Here is a 17,416-nt window from a genome sequence, read left to right on the forward strand (position 1 = left end):
ACAGTTCTCTCATCTCTGTCCCTGTGCCTTCCCCCCCCCCCCCCCCCGAGGTGGTACGGGCCTTCCTGCCAGCGCTACAGCCGTTGGGCCGGGGCAAGTACGTCACTTCCGGAGGAGCGGGGCGGGGGGTGCATTGACGGTCCTCGGCTGAGCTGCGGCGGTGGGGAGCGGGGCCCGGGGTTGTCCCTGGCGGGCGAACGGGGGCGGCCGGAGTGTGCTTCCCCCTCGGCTGCGTGTTGGGGGTCCCGGGGGGGAGTGAGGGTGAGGGGACCGGGAGGCGGCGCTGGGAGCGGGCAACGGGAGAGCAGCGTGGGCCGCGTGTGGGGCAGGAGGGTTTAATGGGAGACACGAAGTGATTTGCTCCAGCTTCGAGGCGCTTTTAGTGCCACTCTAATAAAGAAACCTTCGATGTGTGGTGCCGGCGAGTGCAGTGAAGGAAGAGAGACCGAGAAGACCAGTTCATAACTTTTTTAATATTACGTATGGGAAAAGTTAGACATTAGCTTTCTACTGTTTTGTCACATTTTGTAAACGATAGTATGGCACAGTTGCACGTTGATAATACAGCAGAAACAGTTTCACAGTAAAGCATTAAAATAATACAAATAGCGACACCTAAACCCAGAGCTTTCTCCCTCACTACACTCAACTGCATGTGCATCTGCTGTGCGTGATAAAAGGCCTGGTAATCTGAAGCATAAATCCAGTTGTCAGAGAACAAAATGACACTTGAAAAGTGTCTCCCCTTTAAGGTTTTGAAAAACAGGTACTAAAGATTAGGCATGTAGTGTATCTAAAAATTACAGTGCATACAGTAGCAGACCTTGTCATTTCACATGCGTAACATGGAGGGGAAAAAAAAGCATTAGGACTCACTTTATTGAAATCAGAATTATGCCACCTAATGCTCAAATTACATTTAAACGATTATCACCAGACTTTAAAAATACCAGTTTTGTTGAAAACACGTTAAAAGAGTATTTGCACAATTTCCATTTACAATCTTCTACTGAAAATTTGAGACAAATCAATAGACTTCTGCTTGCAACCTTGTTAAAAACTGTGCACCTAAGTTTTTATCTCAAGTAGAAAGGGCTCCTCACACTACATAAGAGCTCCACTTATCCCTTCTTTCAAAAAGTTTTTTTCCAGGGCAGGAAAAAAGAGGTGACAAATGTTAATGACAGTTTTTCTGTTTTCTCACACTGCTTGGTTAATCTGGAAGAGGGGGTGGACAGAGTGACTCCACCCTGCTCTTTTCTTGCTCAATTTACTGGCCAGATGAACTGTTAATGGTTCTGTTATAAAAACAAACTTGCTAATTAGACAGAAGAGATCCACATCCCAGTATGCAGATCTGGGCTTTGGTGAAGAACACACACAGCCCAAAGCTCATGAAAATCTAGATTCTCCCATAGGCTTGACTGCAAGTAGGTTCTGATTCCACTGCATGAGGCAGTCGTGACCTTGTTAAACGTATGTACATGCTCTCTTGAATTGGGACTTCTGTGTTGTGATTGTCTATCAGGCACAATTGCTAAAAATCCCACAAAAGAAAGCTCCCTTTTGAATGTAATCACCAGTGCTGTAATTCTCAACTATGTGGAAGGAAGAAGCTCTGAAACTTTTTTTTTTTTTTTTTAACAGTGTCACAAACTATTATAAGGCCAAAATACACAATATTAAATAGAAAATGTAAAATTAAGTTGCTGGTATTCAGTGAAAAAAACTGAGGTATACAAAATATTTTTACAATTGTGCGTAAATTTGCAATAGTTTTCAAAGGTGCATTTCCATTTTCAGCTAGTGGTTAATTATACAAGTAACCGTGTAATTGCAACCGATTAAAAAATACAGTGTATTGAATAGCTAATGGTTCTTCAGAACTCTCTTTTTTAAAAAACATTACATTTATTGTAACAGCAGTAATATAGTAAAACAAGACTGTACCCAAAACAACTCATAATCTTCAGTTGATATATTGTTTTTACTGTTAAAAATTAAAAGTGACTTTACTTTTCAGTTTACTTTGAATGTTGACATACGAAAAGCACACTGAGCGTTAGCTCAGACTTCAGAAATTATCAGGACTTATCCTGGAGAAAACATGTAAAACAAAAAAAATGGCAGTGCCAAGTATTTTTTCTCCTTCCACATCCTATTGGCCTGATAAAATCACATGAAGATAATGTAATTACACTGGACTTCAAAAAAAAAAAACCAACTTATAAAACTACAGAGCTTTTGGCTGAGCATTTCCCTGAGTTCATTTTTTAAAATCATATGCTAGACATTATGTTCATAGAATCTGTTACAACGGGGTTAATTAATAAAGGCTGTTTAGCTATATATGCAAAAGTTAGGTACTTCTATTCGTAAAAAGCCTAAGAAAGAACTGCTGAGGAAACCACTTGATTCTTCAGAATCTGATATTTTTCCTAAGAAGAAAAGCAAACTTCACATACTTTTGCATTAAGACTTTGATAATTTGAAATTACACTACACAATTCACAATTTATGAACAGGTCTAATAGGGATATCTTTCAGGGCAAGACCGAAACAAAAAACTCTGGGACTGCTACAGAATTAAAAAAACTTTGGTTTTTATAATATTTTATGAGAAAATAGAAGGCACAACTGTGCATCAAACTATATGATTTTAATCTACTGCTTACATTGTTTTCATCAGCACATCAGACTTTCTGTAAGTCTTTATTGTAAAGGTGTGTTTTAGTAACAGTAATTAGTTAGCCGTAATAAGCTTTCCATATTACCTAAATGTAAGAAGACTATTAGCAAGAAGGCATCGTTGAAAAAGCTGCATTCAACAACAGATGAACTGATGTCCATCCACTAACAATTCACCATTCCAGCTCTACGGGATACTCTCCAGTGAGACACGCTGTGCAGTGACCAATCTTTCCAACACGCGACTTCTGGGTTTTAAGGCTGTTCTCATTCTCTTGTCTTGCTTTGATGCTTTCTTGCACAGACGATACCAGCCCTTCCACAGAAAGATAGACGACACTGTCTGCTCCTAGAGGAAATAAAGGATTCATCAGTTAAAGCTGCAATATTGTACCAAGTGCAGTGCTCTTTGGAAATGCAGTCGCATTATTGTACGGAGGTGGATCACCTTACCTAAAGAGAATGGATATGAAAAATTATCAGACCATAAGCCTTGCCCTTCTCAAATTCTTTGTGCAGGGAGCAGACTAGGTTTCAGTAAATCTAGACAGAAGGTTCTGAGTCAGGAACAAATACGTCACACATACTGCAAAAATAGAAGCAAAGTCCAGAGTGCGTATTACAACTCTCTAAACTCCCTGTAGTTTCTCAGAGCTACCCTGTAGTTCGGGTCTGGAGGCAGATGTGGGCATGGCTGGTGCATCCCAAACTGCGCACCTAGGACTACAAACCCTTACTGGGACTTGGAGGGGGGGAAGACCATCATGTGAAAAAAAATTCAGTATGCAGTTCATGCAAATGTTCTAGAAGTAGGAAAGTTTGATAGCCTTTTCACATCGTTAGTTTTCTATCATTTGCACTCATTATTTTGTGAATAATAAAAATGAGATCCTATGAACTTGGAATATTTCAGCATGCCTTCACAATAATTTTGGGGAAAAGAATTCATTGCAATATTAGTGAGAGTAAGTATTTAACACAGGAAATCTGAGTTTACAGTTTCCTAACTGCGACCACAGCTATTTTCTTAAACCATTTTTAAAAACATTTTGCAGCACAATAGGCCATATATAGTAGATCTCCTCACTCACAAGCCTTCACATGACTTCTGTTGTTGATATCCTGGTGAAGAGCACGTTATTTACCACATCATAAGCAACATAAGCTGTGGTTCTTCTTTTGTACTGCTGCAATCATGACTCATTCTAGAGATCTGAGAATGTATTTAACATTCTTTGATTAGTTTCAAATGTCATTTCTTTCAAAGCGAAATATATAATGCAGTTGAAATTATTTACATGTTTGTAGAAAAATCAGTGGGTGTTTACAAATTCTGAACATATTTTTATGAATATCTCATGATGTGATATGAAAGTGAAACTACATTAGCTTTTCATTACAGGACAATTTTCACCACATATTTTCTTCCTGGTATTTTGCCTGCAGTAGCTTCTTGTTGTAAAGACTTTCCCTGAATGAGCTCCAAGTATTGGAAAGCTGTGTTGTCACACCTTATTTGTAACTTATGATTATGCAATTATTCTAATGCTCTCTATTGTTTGGAGAAGTATAATTCACCGTTTTAAAAAAAGGTGTGTAGCTAAATTGGTTTGATCCATAGGGTACTGAAAATGCAGAGATTCAGTGTATCACCCTTACAATTTTTCAGTCAGTTTTGCCACTGTTGCCTTGATGTGTTGTGCTTTATTTTGATGTAGGCAATAAAATACCTACAGGTGAAAACTCTCTCTCAAAAAAAAGAGTAGCATTTACCTATGTAGTTTGCAAGATCATGAAATTCAGGTCTGTTGGCAATGAGTTCTTCTTTTGTTGGAATGTTTATTCCCATGTAACAAGGAAATCTTATGGGAGGTGAAGCCACACGGATGTGCACCTGAATAAAAATACAGTTTCAAAACAGACTGTTATAAGGTGAAGGTCAGCAGATCATAACACAATAGCAAAGTCCCAGTTCTGCCAAATAATCATGAAGAACAGAACACACTACTGCCCAGAAGTCATGGAAGGGTTAAAAGTAAGATAAAGTTTTTTTCAGACACCAACACAGCAGGAGACAGTTTTATTTACAGTATTTCCCAATGTTATTATTAAAAGGTTCCATCCCGATTTTGTGTTCTATCCTTGATGCACATATTTCAGTTTACAAAGTCAAATATTAATTAGAACATTTTTGCTCCAGTGACAGACTTGCACACTCCATTTTAATTAAAAAATCTTAATCAACTAAAAAAATTGTGCTCTAGTGACTTAAGGCACGTGGTATTTACTGCAGTATGCGGTTGTACTTAATGCAGTACCACAAGTCACATATACATCAGAATACCACACCAGTGCTTGACTTTTTTGACCTTAACTAATCTGTTTCCCATTCTCTATTTGCCAGGTAGTGCTTTGTAAATGAAGACCTGTTCCTCTCCCCTTAACCACCCAAAGATTAGTCATACAAAAGAAACTTCTTAACCTATCTTCACAATAAACATGCACTAGCCATTGTTTTTTTGCACACTTGTCCTTTTAAATAAGCAAACAATGTACAGTACAAATGAAGGCAAAACCCTCCCATCAACCTTCTATTTACATCTGTATTGTACTGACTGAAAATTATCTTACCTCTTTGGCTCCTGATTCTCTCAGTAGTTTTATTATGGGTGAAATGGTATTGCCCCTCACAATTGAATCATCAATGATAACAACTCGCTTGCCTTTAAAATTATCAGACAGAACGCCAAACTTCTTTGCAACTCCAAGTTGTCGTAACCTCATATTTGGCTGGATAAACGTTCTTCCTACATATCGATTTTTACAGAGTACTTCAACATATGGTAGTCCGCACTGTAAACAGGAGACAGTTAAACAGAATTAATATCGAAAGAACTAGTTCTTCTGTTACTGTTTTTATAAAGCAACCTTAGAACTTAGTATGACTTCACAGTAACCAAAAAACTTTGAAACAATATAGTAGAATAATACAGAAAAAACAAGTGCAGATGACTCAATAGGAGTACCTGGTGTATCAAGATATAAAGCTTTATCAACACATAACTCTCATGACCCATACCATTACACTCCATTACAAAAACAGATACATGTAAATATGCTTGGAAAAAAAAAAAGGCAAGTTAACATATACCTTTTGAGCATAACCAAGAGCTGCTGGGGTTGCAGACTCTGGAACAGTGCTGACCAGGTCTGCTTCCACGGGTGCTTCAATAGCAAGCTGCTGCCCGCATCTTCTCCTGACTGAATACACCATCTGACCTAAGAACAGCAAGAAGTGTTTTTCCTGGTATGCATAATTCTGATTTCCTCTCAGTTTGATGTACAAATTTCTGTGGCAAGTTGGAGGCACAGAAGTCAGTGAGAAAAGCTCCAGAGCTACTAAGCAGTCACTCACATAAGGTCATTTTTTGATTCCTTCCATAATGTCATATTCTAACATTCACATTCATATCATGACACAGAGAATTAAAACCCAGTTTGCCCTAATCAGGTAACTAAAGGTCCTGTGGATGTTACAAGATCTATTTACAGGTGGAAAGAAGTAGAAATTATGCCTGCCTGTTCTGTGCCTGTGTGCATATTCTATTTTTAGGCTGTTTTCTCTAGCAGACAATGTTTGTGCAATCTGCTTCTGCCCGCTCATTAACTTTGAATCAGTTGGCAAAATTCACCTCAAATTTAGCAAGGGGATAAGAGGCCTCAGAAGCTTTAAAGGTCCTAAAAAATTTGCAACATGGGAGGGAACTGGAGGTAGTGTGATGAGATGAGGCACAGCAGAGGGTACAGCAGCAGTACTAAGTAATATAGGAAGTGAGGATATTGAAGGGTAAGAGGATCATGGAAAAAAAGGGATGTGGGGTGAAACTGGTTTTATAAGGGTAGGGAACTGTACTGGATCAACAGATGGCATGGCCATAGAAAGCAAAGAGCTTGTTTGTTAGGTATGACAGTCCTGGCCAATACTTTATCACTGAGACAAATTTTGAGGGCTTCTACTGAATTAATAATAAAAGCATTAGACTGACAACCCTGAGTACTTAGATAATGCATAGAATTACAAGTTATATTGAAAGCATCTTTCTGAAATAACCCTTTCTTGAAAAAACAAAGGCCAAAATAAACTTGTTTTGCAGACCCTATTTCATAAGTCTAATTTTTAAAAGGTTTTCCAAGAACCAGTAAAGTTCCTTTCTTAAGTGTCTCACTTTTAAGGGATATTTCCTCTACCTTAATCATGTTTGTGGCTCTTTTCATCCCTTCCACAGGACTACACAGGCAGCTTGACTGAGGCCATATGCACAGCCAGGAACAGGAAGGTGATGTTACATGGTCCCCCTGGAGAGTTTTATCTCCTGAAGAACTGTGCCAACCCATTCTGTCTCAATGCTGCTCTGCAAGCTCACATTCAGTGGTACCCTACTGTGATCCCAGATCCTTTCCAGAGTCATTATTCTCCAGGATAACATCTCCCACTATTTAGGGAGGAGCTTTGTACATTACATCTTCTTACCTTCAAAAATACTGTCTGGTCTTGCAAAATAAACATATTCAAAGATGCAGAATGCTGACGGATCTCCTTCAGGTCTTGGTACAACATCCAGTGTCTGGACATCATATCTGGATATTTTCACAATCTCTCCAGGAAGGACCTCACGATAGTACCTTGAAAGAGCAATACATAGCATTTAGAAATGTCCTGAACCTGGGTGATAGTTTTGAAATATAAACAAGATTCAACTGCCAGGAAGAAATGCTTTTGAACATCCCAATACGACAACTTCCTTCTATCTTAGGATTTGACCTGGAGTGTTTTAAGACCAACATACAAAGACAAGTGACCCTTACTTAAAACAGTCTGAATACCCAAAAGCAGTAAATTAATACAGAGAATTATGGTAATCTTCCTACATGTGAGATGTACAGTACTCAGTCTAGTACAAGCTTAATTGAGATTAAATATATTTTAATAATTTAGTCCTGGATCAATACTAGAGGATTTTTCTATGAATGCTAATAAACATTATAATGCAATATAAAAAACATAATCAAGAATAAAGATGGTAGCTAAAAAATATCCTGCCCCACAAGCCAATATCTAGAGAAATATCTGTCTACTTGTAACAGGCAGCTAGCACTGAATGTCATAAAGCTGACTGGAAATGTACATTCCAATTCTCATATCTGAAGAAATATAGAATAGTATTAGGTTTATTATGTTACAATGTTTAAACTTATTAAACATTTTTCTAGATCCTATAGTGAGTCCTCAGGTGGCTATTCTAACGATGTCAATCTAAATCTACCTCAAAATACTGAAATATTTTGGAGATATAAATCAGAGGTGAGCAAATCTGTGATTGTTCACTGGTCAGAAACTAGCATTAGCAGACAGCAGCACTGGCTACAGCAGAAGTTTAGACAGAATTGCTTTTCTAAAAACCCACAGGCTTCAGTGATGGTCCTACATGGTAAGCTTCTCTTAACAGAGATTTTAAAGTTTCAGAAAATGGTTACTCTTATCCATTTGTAGAATAAAATGTCTCAAGAAAGCCCCTGTTACCAACAGCTAATAGTTCCTACAGAGACAGGGTAGGAGTTACAGCAACAGAACACAGAACACCACACCTACAATAAAACACTGCAGAATGGAATAAAAGATCTCTGAAGTGCAGTCGCACTGCTTTCTGATTTTGCTTTACATTTCTTTTTATTCAGTAGTTGTGTTCTTCATGCAATTTTTCAGTTTTGTATTTGAAGAGGATTCAAATTTACTTATTAGTCTGGTCCCCAAATACACATTTTAATAACATCCAATTAGGAAATTAAATATGCTTCCTTATAATCTTTCTTACTTTAATTATGTTCTAGTTCACAATTGCCTTACACTCCAAATGTCTAAAAATCAATTTGGGGTCTCCCAAGGAGCCTCTTACCCTTCTATTTTCGTCCAGAGAAAATATCACCCCTGTCTTTTCAGAGGATCTTAGCTAGAGAGGTAACATGAATGCCATCTCATGTTTTTGCTCTGCTAGGTGTTTGCACACATGAAAATAAGTTTCAGGCGCCTATCATTTTTTTCAAACAAGGAGGCTGGCTCGTCAGACAGCATATACTACAGCTCAGGTTAGTCCAGCCTGTGAGCTACCAATGTAACCCTTCTGTAGCATTACAACGATTCTGCCACAAACGATGCTGAAATTAACAAGTTATATGAATAACCAAGTTTAATTCAACATATAAGAGGCATTTACTTTACAACAGCAAAGTCATCTTTACTGTTACTTTCTGAACACATAATTCTTGTTTTACATTAATCTTTTCAAGAAAATAAACTGGCAAAAAACAGGACTAGCAAAAAAAACCCCTTCAAACAGCCCAACAAACTAATCCTTGATGTCTTTCATGTTGTCACAGATTATATTTGGCAATTTGAGGTTTAATGTTTAATCCCTGCCTGAGGAGAGCTTTCAGATAAAGTGAGAATCAGGGCACTTACTCTGCACCGATAGACAAAAAGCTACAGGACTCAGAAGAGACTACCCATCCTTCTGTTTCACTGTTATCTTTTCCTGAAATGAAAGATTTCAGTTGGAGTCCACAATTCTTGTTACCATTACACACACCCCACCCCCCCAACTGCATTTCTGCTGCAGCATCTGGCTTGCTATGGTTTAGTTTGCCAAGTGCACAATTAAAGACTCTTGCAATTTCTAACCAAAAGGTATAGCATTCCAAAGTTTATGTAATAGTATATAAAAAAACCCCAAACAATGTAAACATCATAAACCTGTTCTAGGCAGAAGTGGAAGTAACAGCATCATATTCACAGTTCATGAAGAGAGACAATTCAGGTAACTACCTTTGTTATCTCTGCACTCTTTCAATTTTTTCCAATTCTAGTTCATTGACTTTAGATATACATAATTGCTTTTGTTCACACAAGAAACTCCTTACTTTTCCTATGCTAAATGTGTTGATAGTTTTCAGAGACAGGCACAGGAAAGATTGAGTTGTGTAACATAGGGTAGGAATGGTTGTATGCTTTAAAAAATATTGATAATTTTTCTTGTGGTTAAAATTACCAAGTTTTGTGAAGATACAGAAGCATTTACTACTTTGCCTTTGAATTATTTTATTTTTGTACAGATGAACAGATTTTAGTCTCACTTCATGGAAAACATTGACTTGCAGGCTAAACAGGAACACAAAGAATTGTTCCCATAAATTGACTGTATAACGTTTCATTACCATATTACATGTGACTGGGAGTGCTTGGAATTTAGAAATACACTGCCAGTAATCCAGCACTTTTCGGCCACTTTAGTACAGGAGAAAGGAAGAAACAAGACTTGTTTCTGGACTGGACATAGTCCTGACCAACTAGCTCTGGGTGGCCCTGCCTGAGCAGGGGATTTGGACCAGATGACCTCCAGAGGTAGCTCCCAACCTCAACCCGTCTGTTCAACCCTGCTTTCCTGTTTAGGTGATGAGATGTCAAATTAAATTTGCACAGAATATTCTATTACAGTTGGGCTGCCTACTTCTGACACTGCCATCAGGCAACTAGGATTCCCTTTTGCTGGGAGCAGAAAAGATGTTTGCAGATTTCCTAGAAAACATTTTTTCCTTTCTAGTATTTTTTTTGGTTTGAATTTTCAAAACTGACTTTTGCATCACATATTCCTACTTACACCTCAGTAAGTGTAGCTTTAATTAATCAGTGATTTCAGGCACAAACAATATATACACATATATATGTATATGTATATGAATATATATGTATGGTTTACCTTTTCCATTCATGTCCCCTACTGGAATAAGGCGACCAATGCAGAGTGGGCGATTCCCATACGGATCACGTACTGCATAGATTATGTCTTTATGCATAATTAGCAATGAATATGAAGTTGGAGTTTCATTCATTAAATTTTTTATTCTGAAACGAGACATAGGTGAACATAATTGTGTGTCACACAAACAGCTGTATGAATTTACAGCCGCGTTATCATGCTGAGATTAGATTGCTGTTCTTGATTCTGAAACCCATCCTCCTCACCTTGCTACCCAGTCGGCTGTATCATCATTTTCTAGAGGAGGTGTGAAAGCCAGCAGCTGGGTGATCAGTTCACTGTCAGAACTGGTCGACAGTCCTACACCATGCCGCATAAGCTTTTAAGACACAAAACAAAAGTGTTACCAACATTAAAAAAAAAATCCCATATAGCACTGCTCACATTTTAACCTAACACCACCTTTGTCCAGTGAACAGATGTTTTAAAACATCAGTGCTTCAGGTGATCAGATCATAATAACATCAGATTTCTTCCAACAAACCAAATATGTGAAAAGAGCTGGTACAATCATCTATGCCTGGTACTACATTTCTCCCTTTGCATCTCATTTCTTTGCTCCATGTGCAAGCAAAATTAATACCACCAATATTAAGGGCATAAATTCATGATTGGGCCATTTAATCAACTTTGTGCTTCTGCTTGTTCTGTGAAGACAAGTAAAATATACAAGGGAAAATATGAAATTACCTGTAGCAGTTATAGAAAGAGATATCAAGGCAGAATGATGGTCTGGGCATAAAGCAACAACAACAAAAAAAAGAGGTGTGAAGGGAAGCAGAGTGGGATTAAAAAATTGAAATCCCACAACTTAAAAGTTTTCTAGATCTGGTCAGTCAAATTGTTCTGTCTTGGCATATTTATGCTTCTAATGGACAAGAGAATCTGCAATGTATCTAGCCAACTACTACAACCCATTCAATGCTGTATGCATTACAGTTCTTAATTTTTATCTTTAGAAATCATTTTACATCTCATGTAACTCTGATTCTGCATTCTCCATCTACATTTCCTCACCACTGTTTTTTTCTCCCATCCATTCATACACTTGTGGCTCTGATTAAAGAGAGGCTACGTTCTTTTGGGTGTGCCATACATTTGCCTTGCTTCAATGCAAGAGTATGTCCTCTCGTTTTTGAATGGAATGTATCATAGAAGAGATTTCGCAATGAATCATCTGCTAAATTTTAATTTGGTTCTTTCACACATATCCTTCTAGACAAAGACACTATAAAATCTGGCATTTGTTGGTTTATGTCCTGACAGTGCTCATGATTAATTTTGCAAGACAGAAATACAAATATTCCAAATACAAATATAATATTCCATACCAGACATTTCATATTAAAATTACCTCACCTTATTATGACTCTCCTAACTCAAAGCATATCATTTGCTCCTTCTATCAGCCACCAAAAAGGAGCAGAGTTTCAATCAAAGCTACCTTTTGTTGTGGCTGAGTTAGTTTTCTCACTTGATCAATAGGAATGTGACCATCAGTCTAGATGATTCATGAATTATCCCGTGACAGTTACAAATGCCCCCCCTCCCCAAGACTTTTTTCCCCCCAAATGATCTATTTTGATTATAGGGCTCTTTCACTACCCCAAGCAGTTTGATATTAAGGAAAAGTCAGAGCAAACTTACTGCTCGTTGTTGCCTCATACTCAGAAACGATGCCAGAGCCTCCCAAAGGAGATACTAACCTTTCTCCTGAGTCGTACAGCGTTTGTTAGCTCCCCATTGTGTGCCACAGCGATCTTTCCATGAAGAGTCTCTACCACAAAAGGCTGGCAGTTCTGCAGCTCAGAAATTCCTGAGGTGGAGTACCTTGTGTGCCCAATACCGAGGTTTGAAACGTACAGCTTCTTCAGGCTGTCTGCGTTGAAGACATGATTTATAAGACCCATTCCCTTTGGGAGAAAAAGAAAAAAAAGTTCTGTTTGTTTTAGTTTTCCTGGCAATTTCCTCATTTTTCATGTTTGGTTTTGGTACAGTATTAATGCAGGCAAGTTTAAGAGAAAGGCAAATAACCTGAAAGACATGGGAAGAAGCTGAGTAGATGTCATGGTGATATATCAGATCCCATTACTCTTTTTCTAAAATAAAGCAATATACATTTCCATGCTGAGGATTTTCACGGAACAATCTATTCCCTGACTAAAAATACATCTTCTGAAAGACACTACCAAACTGTTATGTTGTTTAAAAGCATCAGAAAAAAGACTGCCAGAAGACAGGCGAGAAGAAAAAAGTTGTGAGAAGGAAATTCTATGTAGAGAATACCTCTATATTGGATTTATTTTTGTACTGGGTCCATGATAATGTTTATTAGATTCTACTGTCATTCTGGCCAATGACAGAAGCAAAGCTTTTTTCAAGAGGATTTATTGTTTACTTAAAACAAACTTTTCATATAGCCAAGTTGCCTTCTATCTAAAGCAGAAATGCATGAAAACTTTTTAGTCAGCTGTCAGGAGCTTCTTTTGGCAATAAGCACTATGTAGAGAAAATTTAGCAGCAAGAATAGTCTGAAAACACTGCACAGAGTAGAAATTAAGACTGGATTCCAGGCCCTCCTACAAACTCCTGCTTCTGCCGCTGCCTGTGGAAAATATTTACATCCTTCTATGCTCAGTTTCCCTATCACACATGGTAATTGTGATATACACGATAGCACACATGATAACACTCCTCTAGCACTTTCAAAGACACACAGGAGAGCTCTGAAGCTGTGAATGGTTCATAACCTGTGCTGTAGGTACAAGAGAGGGGGCTGTGACAAGAAGGATGAAAATTGGTTGAACAGTTTTCAGAGCTCAATCAGAAAAGCTTAAAGAAAGCTCAGCTTTAGGGTATTTTCTGCTGTGACTGCTATAGAGTCAGAATACCAAGAGGCTGTGGTTGCACATGTGGATTTAGGATACTTACTATCACATTAAAAAATTACTGCCTCAGACTGTCAAACTGGTATAAGTTTGCTTTAATTGTTCAGCAAACTTTATGCCAGATCAATTATCATCTGTTGTCTCACAGATGACATAAAGGTGGTCTAGAGTCTGTGTCATGTGTTTCTATATGTACAAAAATGCAACCATGAACTCTTACTTTACTTAGGCCAACTTTATCCTAACAGGAGATCTGCCAGTTCACAGGTCCAGTACTAATGGATGTGGCCAGGTTAAGCATTGCAATAGCTTAAACAAGTGACATTGTTTTAAACTAGATTTGGTTAGACAAGTACATATTCTTTTAATAGCAGTTTCCTCTGATTTAGATTGCGCTGGTGTGGGATGGCAAATGTGAATTACACCCACTATAAAAAGTTCCCAATGAAGACAATCTTATGTCTGTATTATGCAAGGTTTGGTACATGCCAGAACATGATAATAGTCTGATGAATAGCTACTTTAATGTATTTTTCTGCATATCCAAAACATTCAGACAAAGTCTTTCTCCTACTGGCATTGCTATGTCTATAAAAGAGATTGAAGTTTTTCCACATCCTGAGCTAATAGAACTACGTTTTGTTATACAAATCTAGCTGAAAGCTTCTGACAGACAAATCTGGTCAAGTCTTTCTGGGAGAGTTTAAAACGAAGGACTAATAGCCTTTGTCAAGGGCTACTGATATGTGGTCAAAGGCTGGCAACAATCAGACAGGAACACATACCCATGCCTTAGGTGTTCGTACTCTAATATATGTATTGCCTTCAACGGTTGGCAAAGGTGAGTTTGCATGGAAGCATTGGGTAGTAAATCAATGCAGTGAGAAGCAGGCACCTTTTCCATCCTGTTGTCTCTGCTATGAAGAAGAGTCAACCAGAGTCTGGAGGACAAATGGATACAGTAGCATCTTAGCTTCTGACTTGTTTATGGGCTAGTTTACAAGTCAGAGTCCTAAATATTATTTTCACCAGTGTAACAGTTTGTTATACTAGCACCACTTCCAGGAGTAAACAAGTCACATAAATTGTACTCCACAGGCTTGCTATTACACTGTGGTTATTACAGATTTTAAAAGTGCTGTAGCTCTGAAATGTATTTCAAGGATAAAAGAAACTATCACATGCTCTGCAACTCTTAAAATATCAAAGCCAATATGACGAGATAGTCAATTAAATTCTTAGCATGACTGCTAAGTATTGAGCTCAGTAACATGGAAACACTACAAATTATGATATCACCTGCTGAAAGTTCATTCTGGGAAATTCTTTTTACTACAGGATAGATACAGCAGCCCACTTTAAAGGAAGCTGGAATTCCTGTAAATCTTAAGGAAAGCTGAAACCCAAGCAGGAGCAGGGATGAAGAACAGATAACATGGTGCTGAAGTTGAGAAAAGCTGCATTTAAAAGTGTGTGTGTGTGAATCAGACTGTAAGTAACAGATAGGAGGGGGGAAATGCCTGAAGAGGCGACAAACATGATGCTTGATGAGAGGAGATCTTGTGTGAGACATTAAGCAGTCATGCATAGATATACATGCTGCTGCAGCAAAGCAGTTCTCATTCCTGGACTCATTTGAACAGCTTAATTAATCTTCCTCAGAGACCTCTGAACATGAAGATAAACTGCTTTCTGATTGTGGTCAGTGAGCACGCATCAAGAATTGTCCCATGGTTATTTTGCTAATGTAGTTTTATCTCCCGCTCTTCCTTATTTCTTTCCTTCCTGTTCTTCTTTATTTCTCTGCTCTTCCAGGATGGAATAGACTGATGATGACTTTTTTCCTGATCACTATTCAATACAAGATGAGAGAAATATCACCAGACCATGCAGGTATTTTCTTGGCTTAACACTTTCAAGGCTACGGCCATTTTATGTCTTTTAACATCCCCTGGGATTCTCTTAGCTCAAGAAAGACTGTGTGACCTTCTCAGGCTTCCATTCAGCCTTTTATTCTGTTTATTTTTACCTATGGGTAAAGTAGCTGCCACTTCCTTGAGTCTCACTAAGCAAGAATTAGTCATCCATTTGCTTGTGCACAGCCTGTAACCGTACTTCTTTTCTCCTGATCTCAGGTTGCATCGGTGCTCCAGAATTAACACCTTAGCTGTGGGGTGACTTTGGTAAGTAGTTTTTGTGACATCAATAGCCTGATCTGGATACTTCTGTGGGTCTGCCACTGTGCGTATGGATACATCCAACAGGGTAACACTGGCATATTTGTTTAAACAGGCACTTACAACAGAAATTGCACAAGTAACAGAATTAGATATTATCCCTGACAAAACCAAAACAGTCCATCAAAACATGTTACTTTCCCTCTAATTATTTTGTTTCCTAGCTGAAACGAACTTTCATGCATCTCAGCTAGGCATGTACAAAACATTCATTTACATTTTACCTTGTGCACTTTGAATGCCTGGGATGACTCTCCATCACTTGTCACAATTCCAGCACTCTCCTGGCCCCTATGGACAAAATATAATTAATATAAAGCACTGAAATGCTTAGAATATGAAATGCTTTAACATACAACGGATTGGTGGTTTTTCATCTGTTCTTTACAACATGAAATTTTAAAGTACGCTTATTTGTTGTTCTATTTTACAGGCTTGTAATCAAAACTGGTTTCTTGCCCATGTTATGCTTTATTTCAAAACAGTCACATAAGGTTTGTGCCTAAGCCCACTGAATTCAGTGGGAATCTTTCCACTAATAAGCACTGGCTCAGGCTCTTACTGCAGTCCTATTTCAGTGTGGGCATAAAATAACAGCAGATGCTTAATCTGAAAAGCCACTTTGCAGTGATAGTCTAGGCTGTAGTAGTAGGCTCTACAGCACTATTCTATTTCTGCTTTGGTTTGGGGAGGAGTGTTAAGAAACTGATTTTTTTGCCTAAGGGAATGCATTGTCCATTGTCTCTTCTGCCAATCGCCTAAGCAGAAGCTTTTGCATTCTCGCACTTCAGCAGTCAAGCTAGCATTTACACTCTTAAAAGGTATATGGACCCTCTGATAAAGCGTTTGAGCACATAAAACTAGTATCGGGCATCACAGCTGCTGAACTCAGGCAAAACAAGTCCTGCTCTGCTGCCCGGGGTTTGTGATTCTGCCCCTATCCATTAAAAAGGTGGCTTTTGCAGACTTTTTGCAGATTTTGCAGATTTTTTGTGGGTAACACTGCAGGCTGCTTCATCTTCCTTTAAAAGCTTCCTGGAATAAGGCTGAGTGTTACCTCTAACAAAAACCCTGCCATACACCCACCATGCCTGTAACGCTCATAGGGACTCTGGGGGGCTGGTAAACTCCTGTTATGCTCTCACATATAATAATGACTGAAAAGCAAAAATGTTTTTCTTAAAAAAGAAAACACTTAGAATACTTTTAGACTATTAGACGAAGATGCTAAGATGATTTAGACTGATTTAACTCAACTGAAGTAACTGGAATTATTTAGTATAAGCAACAATAAAATTGGGCACAAAAAAATCTACAGAGTGGATTTTAATCTACAACTGACCATGCTCATTACAAATTTTCTCCAATTCATAAAATCCCTTTATTGGTCACTAACCCCAGTGGCACGTAAAGCAAAATACTAAAGAACATTTGTTTACCGAAAACCATCCAAAATAAACTTCATGCATATCTGAACAAATTTACCCCGTGACTGACCCAGATCTTAAAGAGAAAAATCATAGATGAGGACATTCTTAAACGCATTTAATTTAACTCGGGAAGATGTCCCATCTATAAACACAGAGACTGGTAGTAAAACGTAAGGGCTGATATATACGGCATTCAGCCACTTGAAATTCAAATGTTAATATTACAATTTCCATTTAAATACTGACACTGTCCCTTTAAACATCAACAAAATCAATAGCGGGAAAGAGGGAAGCAAACATCC

General features: G+C 38.1%; 1 protein-coding gene across 3 annotated transcripts in view; it reads right to left on the reverse strand.

The window, feature by feature from the left end:
- Positions 1-453: 453 nt before the first annotated feature.
- PPAT (phosphoribosyl pyrophosphate amidotransferase) overlaps positions 454-17,416 on the reverse strand; it is a 49,210-nt gene continuing 32,247 nt past the window's right edge. For all 3 annotated transcript variants that reach the window (XM_074822616.1, XM_074822617.1, XM_074822618.1), the window contains exons 2-11: positions 15,909-15,975; positions 12,266-12,472; positions 10,766-10,878; positions 10,500-10,645; positions 9,206-9,278; positions 7,220-7,371; positions 5,840-5,967; positions 5,320-5,541; positions 4,462-4,582; positions 454-3,037 (exon numbers count right to left, since the gene is read on the reverse strand). In XM_074822616.1, coding sequence (XP_074678717.1) covers positions 2,862-3,037; positions 4,462-4,582; positions 5,320-5,541; positions 5,840-5,967; positions 7,220-7,371; positions 9,206-9,278; positions 10,500-10,645; positions 10,766-10,878; positions 12,266-12,472; positions 15,909-15,975 — 1,405 coding nt within the window. In that variant the 3' untranslated portion in view covers positions 454-2,861. The remainder of the gene's footprint in view (positions 3,038-4,461; positions 4,583-5,319; positions 5,542-5,839; positions 5,968-7,219; positions 7,372-9,205; positions 9,279-10,499; positions 10,646-10,765; positions 10,879-12,265; positions 12,473-15,908; positions 15,976-17,416) is intronic.

The sequence above is a fragment of the Strix aluco genome, chromosome 4, assembly GCF_031877795.1.
Source record: "Strix aluco isolate bStrAlu1 chromosome 4, bStrAlu1.hap1, whole genome shotgun sequence".
Classification (NCBI taxonomy): Eukaryota; Metazoa; Chordata; class Aves; order Strigiformes; family Strigidae; genus Strix; species Strix aluco.